Source organism: Ascaphus truei, chromosome 1 (genome assembly GCF_040206685.1).
Source record: "Ascaphus truei isolate aAscTru1 chromosome 1, aAscTru1.hap1, whole genome shotgun sequence".
In the NCBI taxonomy this organism is placed as follows: Eukaryota; Metazoa; Chordata; class Amphibia; order Anura; family Ascaphidae; genus Ascaphus; species Ascaphus truei.
In genome coordinates this window covers 354806654-354822720 of record NC_134483.1, presented here as the reverse complement: position 1 = coordinate 354822720, position 16067 = coordinate 354806654, and the positions used below count along the sequence as shown (strand labels likewise).

General features: G+C 45.7%; 1 protein-coding gene across 1 annotated transcript in view; it reads right to left on the bottom strand.

The window, feature by feature from the left end:
* STPG2 (sperm tail PG-rich repeat containing 2) overlaps window positions 1–16067 on the bottom strand; it is a 759671-nt gene that overhangs the window by 532913 nt on the left and 210691 nt on the right. Inside the window, exon 10 of the mRNA XM_075609709.1 lies at window positions 13241–13404. Within this exon, the coding sequence (XP_075465824.1) occupies window positions 13241–13404 (164 nt within the window). The remainder of the gene's footprint in view (window positions 1–13240; window positions 13405–16067) is intronic.

Genomic DNA, 16067 nt, shown 5'->3' with positions numbered 1-16067 from the left:
TATATTTTTTTATTATGTATTGGGAGGGGGGAGAGATGATGATAGATGATGAGGAGGAGGGATGGGGAGAGATGAGAGAGGATTAGGGAGAGGATGGGGTAGGGAGAAAAAAATTGCATTCCATATTAATATTAATGGGGCCCTGAAATGTATTTTTGCCCAGGGACCTGCACATTTGTAGCTACGCCACTGCTGTGCGCTATTACTCATCTGGGTCTATTACTGTTATTTTGTTCTGTGTGCTTCGAGACTATTCTATAGACCCTTTCCCCCTTTATTGGTGTTTCTTCTGAGTTTATGCCTGTCTCTGGGAGCCATTTTGTGCAGAATTCTTGCAGTTACGCTTGCTGGACTTTCTGTGACCCTTATTATCCTCCGATTATTATGTCATGACCAGTTTTGTAGGTCGTATTTTTGTCTTCTAGAGCGTTATTTGTTTTCTGCATCACTTCTAGGGTTTGTTGGACATCTGACAGACCTTCTTCCAACGTGGCAATTCTAGCCTCTGCCTCTTCCACCCTCGTGGTGTGTCCAGTAAGTTCACCTTTTAAGTCCTCTATTGACTTTTGTATTTTATCTGTGTTATGTTAAAACTTTGGCATGCGCTCCTCAGCCAGAGTGTTTGTTTATTTTAATTCTGGTTGTTTTTTGGTGTTTTTTTTTTATTATTGTTGTTTATTTTTGGTGATTGGTCTGATTTAATTTTGTGATTGGTCTGATTTAATTTTGTATTTTTGGTGGTTGTTTTCTTTAGGTTTCCCATTGACTGTCATAGTGGCAAATCATGCCCATATGTAAATGGACATGGTTTAATACTGTGCCAATCAATTGGTTTCTTGGCATTTCTAATGGTTTTTTTATGTAATGTGTTTTATTCTGTGCCTATTTTTTTTTTTATCTTTCCCATTTATTGCTATAGTGGCAAAGCATGCCCTTATTATGGGCATGCCTTAACACTGTGCCAATCAATGTGCAGCGGAATGGAGAGGGGGAAATTGACCCGTGTTAGGCCTCCTGGGCGGGTAGCGGGGGAGGGGGTTAACCCCTTAATTACTATAGCTGTTACTAACCCTAAGGTGATTAAAGGGTTAGGGGCCATTAGCTTGTATTTTTTACTGTTATGTTCCTGCCAATGGAGGACAAGGACGGGAGGGAAGACGGGGATGGCAGGGGTAAGTGCAAGTTGTATTTACTTTATATCGGCTGTTTTTATTTTAAATGGGAAAATTCCCTATTATCCATATCTGGAACATAATATTGAAACTGTATGATCGCCTGTAAGAGCCGTGCATGGAGATGTCTCCATGCAGCTCTTCCAGGTTGCAGTTTCACCTCAGTTGGCAAATCAATAGGATTATAGCGCGATAGCCATTTGAAAAAAAATAAAGTCGTTCGATACTGCCTTTTTTTTAACGAACTTTAAAAAACTTGGATTTTTTCTTAGTGAATACCGTTATTATCAACATGTTTTCATAGCGCGATAAAACAATGCAAAGTCAATCGGAAATGCACTTATTTTATCGAAGTTTAGTGAATAGACCACTATGTGTTCAATGTGAAAGCACAGATGTATCCTGGCAGCTGAAACAAGTGATAGAAAAAGAGAATTTTAGCTGTATAAATGTTAGCATTTCTTTCCTTTTTTATAGTTTTTTTTGCTTCATACAGTACCATATGTAGCCATGCCAGTTCTGACTACTTGTCTGCCCTGCCTGCCATGTCAGTCTTAGTAAATCCAAAGCAGTCAGGCATTATCCTGGGTTTTCCCCACCCTCAGGCAGTCTCCCTGAGTGACATGGGGGGCGGTGGAACTTGGTCTGGTGTACAGCCAATCCGGGTGCAGACCTTGCGCCCTCCCCTTCTGTACTAAAGAGGAAGCCATTCCAAATTATAGTCAATCCTAGTCTCTCCCTCAAGGGATTGAGACGGGAAATCAGCCCCTCAGTGGGCTGAAGAGAAATACCATGTAGTCTGGAGAGGTCTCAATTATGATAGAGATCCCAGGTACATCCAGAAGCTTTGGATCTGACACCAGAGACTACATCGCTGTAATATCATCTGCAGTGGATGAATAAAGAAGACTGTTTTATATACCCCTGCCTAAGTTTACAGTCTATTGGGTGGGGATATGCACAATGTGTTTCACAGTGGGGACTGTCTCCTGCTAAAGCTGGAGCCTGCTGTTAATGGAGGCGCTTGCACCAGAGAAGAAAACAGCCTGATGACAACCAAAAGCCTGTCCTGTTCCCCACAGCATCGCGGAAGCTCCGCATCTCCTGGAACCTAACAGGTACTAAGCACTACACCACTGGTAGCAAGGGCCAGATCTCCCAGATGGGGGGTGAGGGGGGGTGAAGCAGCGCTACAATTGGAGGTGCTGCTGTGATGCAAAACAGGGCAGGCTTTTAGTGCAGTGAAGCAGTAAGGAAGGAGGGATCTCTCTCTAATGTCTCACCAGGGGGTTACCTAGACCCTTGTCAAAATTAGAGACTATGCTGGGGCGTACCCAGAGGCTACTCCAGGGAGTGTGGATACCCACATATTACATACTGTACTTTGTTGGGGTGTACCGAGGCTACTCCAGGGACCGTGTACCCTTCATCTCCAGAACAGTGTGTTGGGGCGTACCCTCACGCTACACCAGGGAGAGTGTACCCTCATAGCTGCTAAGGACTGTACTGCGCTTTGTTGGGGAGTACCCTGATGGGAAATCCAGGGAGCGTGTACCCTCATAGCTGCCCAAAACTGTACTGTGCTGGGGCATATCTTGAGGCTTTGGCAGGGTGCGTGGTAACCCTCACCATCTTTATTCAAAATACGCTAGGGACGGGCCCCATAGGCATTGCCAGGGACCCTGTGTACATTTACAGCTGTCTGCGCACTCAAAATGGTGGATCCTGCAAGTTGGAGCTCACTGCATGTGCTATGTACTAAAAATGGCGTTCCCGCCTTAGAAATGGGACCGCATGGGCTTGTTGCAGTTGCAAACTTTTTCCTTTGCACCAAGTTGCAAGCTTTCGGCGGCAAGGTTAAGCCCCGCCCACCACTGTGACTGGTTCAGCTGGAGCCGAGTCACGCCCTGCTCTGTCATGCCCCTGCTCTAAATTCCACCAGAGGGAGGGGGCACAACTCAGAGCCAATTAAGGACTGTTCCTGTTCTGGGAGGAGCTGAACACTGACTGCCTAACCTCAGTTCCACGGAACTGAGCTGGAGAGAAGAGCTATTGTACTACTCTGGCTAATACTTCCAAGTGTTACATTCAGAGAATGTCTGTGCTTGAGATTTCAATGTTTCATCTACCAGGTCGACCTGGTGGTCACCAGAAATGGACAGTGCCACCTGTGATGCCTTTGTCCACAATGCAGGCTCCCTGGGGGTGAAGCCAGTCTAACTGCTACATGCCCAAGCTGCGGTGCCCACTATATTTCCTACCATCCCTGTGCCTGTGCCATCTACCCAGGCCGATGATTGGGCCGTCATCTCTCTTTGTTTGGCCTCAACTGCCCTCCCAGCCACAGATGCCATCATGGCCAGCGCGCCGGAAGGCCCAAATTATCCGGTACCAGTGCCCGTGCCAACTGCGATGCCCCTGCCAGTTCCAGGACTGGAACCTCTGCCAGCTGACCTACAGGGTAAAGCTGACTGCCCAGGGAGAGTTGGGTGCGCTTCCCCTGGTGGCACGGGAGCGGGCGAGCCCCCATACTGATAGCTGCCAGGGAACGTGGGGTGCCCTGACACCGTTCCCCTGAGGAAGTGTCCCTGCCCTCCTCTGAAGATGACACGCACAGCCAAGTGTCTGTGGGGCACTATGCAACCGAACATCGATCCAGCCCACCTGCGGAGGAAAGACCGTCCCTTACTTGCAGCCTGAGGCGGAGTCCGGAGATGTCCCTGCGGCAGGCCCTGGTACATCCGGAGCCCTGGAAGAGTCCCACGCCAGTGGTGGGTCCCTTCAGAGTGAATGCCCCACCTGCGGTGGAACAGGTGGAGTCTGTGACCCTTCCAGACTATCAGAGCGGTGAGGCCTTGTTTACTTACCCTTCCCAGGCTCCAGCAGCGGCCTGTGCAGATGAGGTGCTGGGCGGTGCTCTGCTCGGCACGAAGAGCAATGACGCACTTCCAGTGCCGCCGGATGTGGCGTCACTTTCAGTGCGGGACCCAACCCAACCAGATCTCGCGAGAGTGTCCACCGGTGATGACGACACCATCGTGACACCGGATGGAGCTGCGGGAAGGTATGCGGAGCCAGCTATTGTGAGTACTGGACTATCTCTTGCAGCCACCACTAGGCCCGTGACCCAACCCAGAGGACGGGGTCACAGTACTCCTGTGGCCATTGACTGTACTCTTATACCACCACCTTGGGGCGATGGTAGGCCCACACCACCAGGACTTGCCATGGACATTGTTAGGCCCCAGTCACCGGCCTCTATCCCTAATGTCCTTTCTAAAGCCGCCCCTGTTCATGACAATGTTATCCCGCCCATACTAACTGCCTGTGCTGAGGGTAATAGTCCTGCCCCTGATGGCCCTAAATGTGCCTTGTCCAGGTACAGAAGTTATAATGTGTCCCTTACCTTCTCCACTGATTACAGAGACTGGGATTTGGGTTATTTTGCGGCCTGGTCTGATGGCTCTGAGAGGGAGATATACCGGCTTCTAGTCGGATATCTCAAGAGGGGTTCCAAAGTTCTTTTAAATCCTTTAGGGATCTCCTTGTTACCTATGTTAGAAGGGTTTTGTTTATCATTGCTGTAAGCAGTGGATGACATTTGTACTATTAATGTCTGCCTTGCATTGATAGTGGTTAATAAATATGTAATCTCTGTGTTGTATTTCAGGTTCCAAGCGGATGAATGGTACCCCAAATTCGGTTCCCAGTGAGGACATGGGATTATTTCCCCAAAGGGAGACTGTAATCATGTAAAACCTGGTTACTTGTCTGCCCTGCCTGCCATGTCAGTTTTAGTAAGTCCTGGGGTGGAGTTGGAACTTGGTCTATTTGCAGCCAATCCGGGAGCAGACCTTGTGCCCTCCCCCTCTGTACTAAAGAGGAAGCCATTCCAAATTATAGTCAGTTCTAGTCTCTCCCTCAAGGGATTGAGACAGGCCCTCAGCCCCTCAGTGGGCTGAAGAGAAATACCATGTAGTCTGGAGAGGTCTCAATTATGATAGAGAGCCCAGGTACATCCAGAAGCTTGGGATCTGACACCAGTGACTACATCGCTGTAATATCATCTGCAGTGGATGAATAAAGAAGACTGTTTTATATACCCCTGCCTAAGTCTACAGTCTATTGGGTGGGGGTATGCACAATGTGTTTCACAGTGGGGACTGTCTCTAGCTAAGATGGAGCCTGCTGTGATTGGAGGCACTTGCAACTGAGAAGAAAACAGCCTGATGACAACCAAAAGCCTGTCCTGTTCCCCACAACATCGCAGAAGCTCAGCATCTCCTGGAACATAACAGGTACTACGCACAACACAACCGGTAGTAAGGGCCAGATCTCCCGGGGGAGGGGGGGGGGAAGAGGAAGCAGCGCTACACATAAAAATATTTGTGCTAAAACATTTGGTTTCTGTCTCTAAAGGAGAATGTGGGATTCCTTCACGCAGCAAACAGAATTGTATACAGCATTTTTCAAGAATATCCGATGTTGCTACATTTAACAGACCAGGGCTGAGGATAATGTATTCTTTAGAGCTTTACTTTCACAGGATCATTCATACCCCCAATAACAGATTATATTTTATATCTTGGCTACAAAAAAAGTACTTATTGCTTTTAAACATGGTATCCAATCAAGTATTTAAACAAATGACCTTGTTTATACTGTTATCCTTGAGCATCTAACAATCATTGTAATGGCTACTGCTGTAATCATCCTTCAGCTTTCTAGAGTTCAGCTGTACAGTACAAGTGTAAATAAAACAAGCAACAGCATTCACAATATTACATTCAAAATGATTAGCAAAGTGTTTGTTTAGTCATAAAACCCCATTTGCTTGCAATTTCTTCACTAACGGCTAATTTCTCTCTCAGATGTTCTACAACTCAAACAAAATAGTTTTTGCACTAGAACCAACTAATACAAACACACCTTGGGTACTATAGAAGTGTTTCCTTGCCTTTGAAACACTTAGGCCTGGGACCCGGTGCGCCTGGCGGCGCGGGCGGCCACACGCGAGTCCCCACCAGCAGGGGAATCCTGCGGAGCCGGTCCCGGTCCCCCCTGGCTGCACAGCTTACTACACGCTGTGGCGCGTCAGCCGCTATGGGATACAAGAGAATGGTGATCCCTAGCGTTGACGCGTCTCGTGGTGTGGCTGTGAGCCAATGGGGAGCGGAGGCTTCGGGGAGCGGGGAGGAGTGTGGAGTGAAAGCAGCGTGAGTGCCTGTCTGTGTGTGTGTCTGAGTGCGTGCGTGCCTGTCTGTGTGTGTGTATGAGTGTGTGCGTGCCTGTCTGTGTGTGTGTATATGTGTGCCTGAGTGCGTGAGTGCCTGCCTCTGTCTGTGTGTGTGTGTGTGTGTGTGTGTGTGTGTGTGTATGAGTGCCTGCGTGTGTGTGTGTGCCTGTCTGTGTGTATGTGCCTGTGCCTGTCTGTGTGTATGAGTGTGTGTGTGTGTGTTGCTACTTACCTTCAATCAGCAGCCCGAGCCGTGGAGGGAGGGGGGGGAGAGTAGCGGGTCCCTCCGCTCAAGCCACGCCCCCCCTCCCGCCTCCCACTCCCGCCCACCTCCCGCTCCGGCTCCCGCTCCCTACAGACCGCATATCGCGGTCTGTGTATGTCAGCGCCCCGCCTGTCTGCAGTGCGGGCGCGCTGACTCTGGGAGCGGGGCCTTAGCCTTATACAGTACATACAGGGCTCTGTCATGGGATCTCTCCTCTTTTCTCTGTATACACTCTCTCTAGGTGACCTAATAACATATTTTGGGTTTAATTATCACCTCTATGCTGACGACACACAAATATATTTTTCAACACCCAACCTTACACCTGCTGTACAAACCAAAGTTTCTGAATTTCACTCTGCTATATCATCCTGGATGGCCCTCCGCCACCTTAAACTCAACATGGCTAAAACAGAGCTCCTCATACTTCCTCCCAAACCTGGCCCTACTACCTCCTTCCACATTACTGTTGGAACTACCATCATTCACCCAGTAGCCAAAACACGCTGCCTAGGGGTAACACCCGACTCCTCTCTCACATTCGCCCCTCACATTCAAAACATTTCTAAAACCTGTTGTTTTTTCCTCTGCAATATAACTAAGATACGCCCTTTCCTCTGTTGCTCTACTGCTAAAACTCTGACTCAGGCCCTCATTCTCTCCCGTCTTGATTACTGTAACCTCCTGCTGTCCGGCCTTCCTGCCTCTCACCTTTCTCCCTGCAATCTATCCTAAACGCTGCTGCCAGAATCACTCTACTCTTTCCTAGATCTGTCTCAGCATCTCCCCTCCTGAAATCCCTCTCCTGGCTTCCGATCAAATCCCGCATCTCACACTCCATTCTTCTCCTCACTTTTAAAGCTTTACACTCTTCTGCCCCTCCTTACATCTCTGCCCTAATTTCTCGTTATGCACCATCCCGACTCTTGCGTTCTTCTCAAGGATGTCTTCTTTCTACCCCCTTTGTATCTAAAGCCATCTCCCACCTTAAACCTTTTTCACTGACTGCCCCACAACTCTGGAATGCCCTTCCCCTCAGTACCCGACTAGCACCCTCTCTATCCACCTTTAAGACCCACCTTAAGACACACTTGCTTAAAGAAGCATATGAATAGCACTGTGGATATTCTGAACACATGATACATAAAGCCTGGCCCCCTGCAGATGCACTTACCAGAACTCCCTCCTACTGTCTCTGTACGTTCTCCCTACCTACCAATTAGACTGTAAGCTCCTTGGGGCAGGGACTCCTCTTCCTTAATGTTACTTTTATGTCTAAAGCACTTATTCCCATGATCTGTTATTTATATTATCTGTTATTTATTTGATTACTACGTGTATTACTACTGTGAAGCGCTATGTACATTAATGGCGCTATATAAATAAAGACATATAATACAATACTGTATTGACAATCACTTGATTTGATAACCTCTACTGTACAGTACATAAGAAATGTAATGACTGTATATGAGGATAAGTCAGAAATCCCATCTACAGGTATCTGCATACAAAAACCAAAAGCTTTGAATCCTCCAAGAGAATAATATTGTGACTTACAGTATGTTCAATGTCAGCTGCTGGTCTGCTTTACAAGGATTTATGTATGTTATCTTTCTTGTAGTATAATACATGGACGATTGCCTCTCTATATTACATGTTGAGTCCCACTACCACTGGTGAAATACATTATGAATCATATTTACACATTAATTTGTATTGTGAAAAATTCTCACAGATATTTCATGGGGTAACAGAAATACAGGACAGCCTGCAAGGTTAAACTGCTATACACCTGACTCATGAATTGTACTGGTACTGTTCAGGCATCTAAACATTTTCTGTAACGTGTTCAGTATATATATAAAAAAAAATAAAAAACACCCATGTTGTTATTTAACACTACAGTTGTCACTTTTTTTTTTATAACTCAAATTGAATTGAAGATTTTGTCATTGAGCAATACATCTTTACATATTCATTTACGTCACAACAATTATTCAAATAATAAACATACTTGTATAGAAAAGAAAATGTAAACCTAAATTGGGAACGGTGGGGAGGGGGGGGGGTGTCCATTCGTCTGCCTCTCCATTTTCTGAATTCAACTTCACCTCTTCCAGAGTTCTTGAGTATGTCTCCCACGTGGCCAGTCTCTCCGTGTCACATTTCGAGAGTCACAGGATGATCGTGAAAGCTGTACATACTGTATTTATTTGACAAAATATTTTTTTCCCATATCTTGACTGGAGTGAAAGAAGTCCACCAAAATATTGGAGTAACATGCTCAGTACCCGAGTAAGGCTGCCTATCTACAGGACTTTGAGTTAGTTCATCATTGAGTAACAGCACCATCAGTGGCAGATTTCCCTGTAGGCCCGTTAAGCCCAGGCCCAGGGCAGCCAAATTTGGGGGCGGCAAAAATGTCATGCCCCATATACTGTTGCTGCGCTCTCGGGCCTATTGGACATGATGGGAAGTCATTTAGCTGCTGCGGCCGCCCTCCTCCTTCTGAACTGCAGCGTGAAATTATGCCGCGGACGTCACCAACGTAATGTCACTGCGTCTCGTTGCCCGCAGGGTCAAATGACGTCATGATGTTGCATTACCATGGCAACGTGATGCCGTGCGCCTTCACGTACGTGACGTCCACGACGTCATTTGATGCTGTGGTTCAGGAGGAGGGGGCAGCAGGTAAGGAGGCGGAGGATTTTGAAGTTCAGTATGGCTTTACAATGCTACAACACATAGTAAACATGTGCAAGAATAGATCATTTGGAAGGGAATTCACTCATACGCTAAACTCACTTTGTCCATTACTTTAGTGCTAAGCACCTCCATTTACATGGCTACATTAGACACTGTAAATATACATGCTGCTCACTCATCATCTTCTTTGTGAACGTTCCTTTGCACAAATGCTGGAACCAGAATACTTATACAATAATCGGAATTTTGATGGAGAAATTGAGAATGTTTTTGGGGAGAACATATCTTTGAAGCCCATTAGGGAGTTATCATGATGTTCTGTGTTTTGGGGAACAAATCTTCAGCATTTGGGTTTGTGATCCAAATATTAGTGATAAGAAGAAATATTTGTATTGTAAACAGAAAAAAATATTAATAAATAATAGAACTAATGTGCAAGAATAGGAATAAAAGAAATACAAAACTACTGCTGTCAATAGCTATTATGAAGATGCATGCAGCTACAGTATGTATATATATTTTTATTTATATAGCACTGACAGTATACTCAGTGCTTCACAAAAACAATACAGTACAGGGAATTATAATAATACTATAAACGCATCAAAGTCAGATGATAGGAAATAACTGCCTGGGGATCTTACAATCTATGTGGTATGTTTGGAGACTTAGGCTGCGCTTATAGTGCCCGCAACGGTGACGGCGACGTCGCTCCAAAACAAAACAATCGACTCCGTCGCGAGCCCTTATAGTAAGCACGACGTCGCGACCAAAAATTTTGAAGCCGAGTAAATTTGATTTTTCAGAGACTGTCGCCACATGTGACGGTCGCTGAACCAATCAATGACCCTGTCGCTAGCGACATCGCTGAAAGTTAAATTATAACTTTCGCCGACGGCGACGAGTGACATCATCGGTCGCGTCCCTGTGCCGGCACTATAAGCGCGGCCTTACAGAGACAGCAGGTGAGTGAATAAGTGCAATAGATGGCAGTGTTTGGCCAAAATGGTGGTAGAAATCAGTGGTGTAGCTATACATGTGCGGGCCCTTGGGCAAAAAGATATTATGGCCCCGTCAAAGCTCTCTCTTTTCTCCTTCTCATGTCTCATTCTCTCCCATTGCTCTCTCTCTCTTCACTTTCTCTCTCTCTCTCTCTCTCTCTCTCTCTACTCTAGCTTTGCTCTTTCTCTGCTCTTGCTTTCTTTCCTCTCTCACTCGTTCTGCTCTCTTTGCTCTCTCTCTCTCTCTCTCTCTCTCTCTCTCCCTCATGTCGTTCATTTCCCTCATATATTTCTCTCTTGTACTTCATTTTCTCTTAGTCTTAGCCCCACCCACTGACCTAGGCCCCGCTCACCCATGGAGCTCTGCAGAGGACGGAATTTCCCCCCTGTCTTTCCTACTGCATCTCAGGGCTCCACCCCCTGACCCAGGCCCTGCCCACCTGCAGAGGAAGCGATTTCCCTCTGTGCTTCCTTCCTGCATCTCAGGCCCCGCAATGTGCTGCTGACAGAGGGGATGGGAGAGTGGGCCCCCAGAGAGTGTTCGCCCCCGGGCTTTGCCCAGGCAAAGCTATGCCCCTGGTAGGAATGGCTAGAATGAGGCGCGTGAGACAGTAGCTATGCGTCCAGACTATTGGGATGCATCTTTTGCGATGTGAGTTTTTTTAGGTTGATCGGTATTAAATTAGATGGGTTAACACAATTAGCAGGGAAAGAGGTAGCAGGGAGGTGTGGGTGAGAACGGTGTGTATATGACTGGGTCCAGGATTAGGAGAGATAACCCCTGCAGCAAGAAGAAGTGGATGACCAGGGCTGCCAACAGGGTGGGACTGTCAGGGTTGGTGTCCCAGCCCCGTGACTCAGGTGGCCCAGCCGTCTGCGGCCGCCGCTGGGTCGGTGTCAGGAAAAATAAATAAATAAAGTGTCTGGGGGAAAAAATGGATGCTCCACCTGCAGTAGGTGCACAGGCGGCCGGGCTTTAACCTGCGCTCTCTCCAAGTCCCCAGCCACGCTCCCCAGGCATCGCCAGGGCCCCCTCCCCCCCACGTCCCCAGACTCCCAACCACCGTCCCCAGGCCCCTCCCACCCTCTCCAGTATCCTACCGGTATCCCCTCGGTTCCCCCAGCCAGGCCCTACTGCCCGGTATTCTTCTACTAGGATCCTTTCGCCTCCACTCCCATCACACCCCCTACCGGCATCCACCATCCTCCGCGGGTCCACGTGACCTGGGCCTGCGCCCAGCGCCCTCCCCAGCCAGGTGGCTCCTCAGACCCCCCACCAGCCGTCTGACTACGCAGCCACCGGTCCCGACCATCCCCAAGGTATGTCTACTTTTTTATATATGTATTTGGGGGGAGTGGGGGTCTTTTTATATGTATTAGGGGGGAGAGGGGTCTTGTTATATGTATAGGGGGAGTGGGGGTCTTGTTATATATATTGGGGTAGTGGGGGTCTTTTTATATTTATTGGGGGGAGTGGGGGTCTTTTTATATGTATTGGGGTGGTGGGGGTCTTTTTATATGTATTGGGAGGGAGTGGGGCTTCTTTATATGTCTTGGGGCTTTTTTATATGTATTGAGGCTTTTAATATATGCATTAGTTTTTTTTAATATAGGTATTGTTTTTTTTATATATACAGATATATATATATATATATATATATATATACATAATGTATTGGGGAGGTAGGTTTTTTTGTATGTATTTGGGGGGGTTGTATATATATATATATTTGGGGATGGGAAGTTTTTTTTGCATTGGGCTGGTTTTTTTGGTATATATTTTGTGGGGAAATTATGTGAGGGGAGGAAATTGAGTGAGAGTGGTGAAATTGATGGAAAGAGAGAGAAGAGAGGGGGAGAGGAGAGAGGGGGGAGAGGGAGTGAGAAAAGAGGGAGTAGGGGAGAGAAATACATGTGAGACGGGGAAGGGATTGAGTGAAAGTGGGGTAATTGATGGAGGAGGAGAGTGAGAGGTGAGATGGACGAGGGAGAAATAGAGGGGGCCCTCAAGGTGTAAATGCAGGGGCTCGCGAGGTGTAAAATAGGGCTCGCCACACTGCCATTTAAGTAAAAGTTGCGCCCTAAAAAACAATGTCATGGTAGGTGTACTATGGGGGGCTGCTCCTTGCATTTGTCCTGGGCCCAATATTTCTGTTGGCGGCCCCGAGCAGGACTAGATGATTTCTGGGGTTATTTTTATTGAGGGTGTAGAAGTTGTTGGGAAAGAGGTGTGTAAATAGTGGTGCAGTGTATGGGCACAGGCATAGGTGGAGGAGAGGAGAGATGAAGAAACGTGGATAGAAGGGGAGTGGGGAAGTTGGAGAGAATAGAAAAGTTTACAAAGAAGTGAGAAAACAGCAAACAAGAAAAGCAATAGGGAGAGCATAATAAGATGCAGGGAGGGAGGTAGGAGGAGAGAGCTCCCAGGTATTGGAGGATAACAAGAGTAGGAGTTGAAAGAGAAGGCGTATAAATCAGGCCTGGGAGGACAGTGTAGCATTGAAGATTAAGCAGCAGCTTAGAAACTGAGTCTATAGATGTGTTAAAATTGATGTGTTCAAAGGAGTGAGAAAACAGCAAACAGAAATAGCACTAGGGAGGGGATATTGAGATAGAGGAAGATAGGGAAGAGGAGAAGAAATCAGACCCTATTCCAGAAGGAGAAGAGAAATAAGCAAATATAAGCAGTGCTTCTACATAAAAGACCAGCTTTGTCTTTGTACGTATTGTTCGAAGCTAACTTGTACAGGATGCAAGTCCCTGTCTGTAACAATGTTGATTTTAGTTTTACCCCACAGTACGGTAGGTAAGAGTTCTGTATCCCACTATAAAACCTACAGTATCAACTCTAACTTACAACATAATGAGCTGGGCCTGGTGTCCAGACTGCTTCCTTGTTTGAGATGGAAAAGGCCCGAGCAGCAGAAGATCCAAATGCTCCTTTCTTTGTGCTTTCAAAGTACGCTTTTTTCAAGCTTTCATTTGCAAAACCATAACTCAAGATGTCATAAGACCCCGGACCTGGAAGAAAAAAAGTAAACTTCTATTTCTGTGTGGTCAAGCATATGGAGGGGGTGGCAGTTTTTCCACTAAATAGCACAGTGTTACAAATAAACCACTTTTCAATTACGAAGGGGACTGCTATTGATACTGCAGGATGTATGAAACATGGAGAAAAAACATTAGAAATACAAGGAAAGGTTAATGTTAGTGGGCTGCCGACCTTGATGCAACATTGGAGGTTAGGATACATGTTAGTATTATGTTTGTGATTGTTATATTGCCAGTTTAAAGTCAAAATATATGTGGATAAATGTTTTGCCCTCGAATGTTCTCTCTCATGTAAGGCATTTAGTACTTTACTGCATAGATTGTCAAGATGGAAAAGGAGTGTTTCTTCTGTTATACATTACTTCAATCGTTTTCTCTTTACAGGCAGCTATTGTTCTGGGGTGTGTGAGAGGTTGCTGGCAATATTCAGATGGGGAATGATAACATTTGTAATGCCAGTAGATGAAAATAAGATAGAGGGTCCTCGTACGGTACTTAGAAATAGAAATACAGGTAGCTACTGTGAATATTGTGTGTAGGTTACCAACAAATAGAGTGTCAGGATTGAAAGACTTTTGAAAAGAGATGGGCAGGAAGAACAGTGTCATTAAAAACTTTGTAGCCTCTGGATATTATCTGGCTGCATAATTCTGATGGGCACGGTTTTTCCAGTAGGTTTGCAGAAGCAACAGCTTGAAAACGCGCAGATCCCAACTTCAGCAAGATAATAAAAGAGTTTATGAAGATCTGCTGGAGTGGGTTGAGTTTTTGGCAGTGATCGTCAGTATTAAGAACGGAGCTATGGTTATCTGCCAATGTATCGGGAACATGCGGCTTTGGGGCTTACTTGAGCGTTTATTAAGCTGGAAGGAGACATGTACTGTTAGAAATGTGGCTTTCTTGGAGTCTTTCCTGATTGTGGTACCGATGGAGATTTTGAGTAGGCAATTGAGCAAATATCTTTGAATCTAGGTTCTACGTTTTTTATACATATATGAGCAAAGACAGAATACGCTAGTCGAACACTTTCCTCTTAAAGGGGCAGTCCCACTTAAGACCAAAGTGAACTATTGTAATTACAGTGACATGTTTAAGGGGTCTCATCTGCGCAATTGATACATTTTTGACACAAGTATTTTACATGTATTTTTTAAAGATAGACTTGGGAAGAGTATAATTTCCTCTGGCTGCTCCCTTTTGTGTGATGTCACGGTGTGTTCAGCAAGAGTTTGTACAGCCAGAGTCCCCTGGTTCGCTGATGAGTACAGGGTTGGATAAGGGTAAAGAAAACACTTGATTGACACACTTCCCCATTCAGAAGCCCCTAAAAAATTAAACTGGCCAACTATGTGGGATCTTTCTAGGGCACCTTCCCCTGTGCATTAATGGTGCACATTAATGCACAGGGGAAGGTGCCCTAGAAAGATTGTCTTGTTTCTTCCAGCTGTGTTCCATCTCATTTTCATTATCCTATTGATTTTCTTTAAAAGGTTTGTATATATTAAAACTTGCTGCCATGGTAGACATAGTTTGCAGTATCTTCTAGTTCTGTTCCATTTATTTTGGTGTGTGTAGACTTGACATACTGTATTTGTTAAACATCACTTTGGTCTTTCTGAGATTTATATGGAGGCCCATGTTCTTTCTTGCTTTGGCAAGTTCTCGGATTTGTTGCTGGAGGTATTCTGGACTTGTGGCAAAATTAACAATGTAGTCAAATTTGTGTTTCTATTTGTTCCCAGTTCATTTTCTTGAACAATGTTTCAGGAGTTGCTGTATAAAGCTTTGGTGAAATAGTGTTCCCCTGTCGCACATCCTTGCTAATTCTTATCTTGCTGGTCTCTTCATGTAATATAATGGTGGATGTGGCATTCTCTTAAATATTCCTTAAAAAATTCAATGTACACTTCCAAATGTTTACTTAATGTATTTAAAATAGCTGAGGAGTAGACAGAATCAAGGGTAATATAGGTTCCACCCACTCAACCAGGGTGGTGGTAATTATTAAGTAGTAGCGAAAAACGGAAAGAGACAGGAATACTCAATTGCATGCACTCACAGAGTTACCTAGGTAGTGAGACCGGTAATTGATGAGGGTATGTACTGAGACTAGTGTGTGAGGAATCACCAAAATGTGATACTGAATATCACAGGAGACCAGGACTATCCCACCAAGGATTAATTCGCCAGACAGAAACACAGAGTTTATAAAATTAATTTATTGGAAAAATAAATATCCACAACTATTTACAGTAAATCAACACACACCCTTACAGCTGAGAAACTGGGGTTACCCAATAAAGCTGCTTGCAGAGATCTCCTTAAAGAGATTTTCACTGTTCTTTCTTCCTGCAGGATCCGCTGCAGATTATCCAAGTTACTCCCAGCTTCTTTTCCAGCTGCCTCTTCTAAGGAACTCTGAGCTAGAGCTACTGTAACAGTAACTAGCAGCTAACTGAGCTGATCTTATCTCACTAGGGATCTCCCTCCCCCACTTTTCACACCCTACCAACACCATTGAAACACACAAAGGGAGCTAAGGACAGGTGTTTTGAATCTGACCCAGCCCCGACTGGTGGGTAGAAATGTAACACCAAACACAGTTACATGAAAAGAGAGTTACTTGAAAAGGT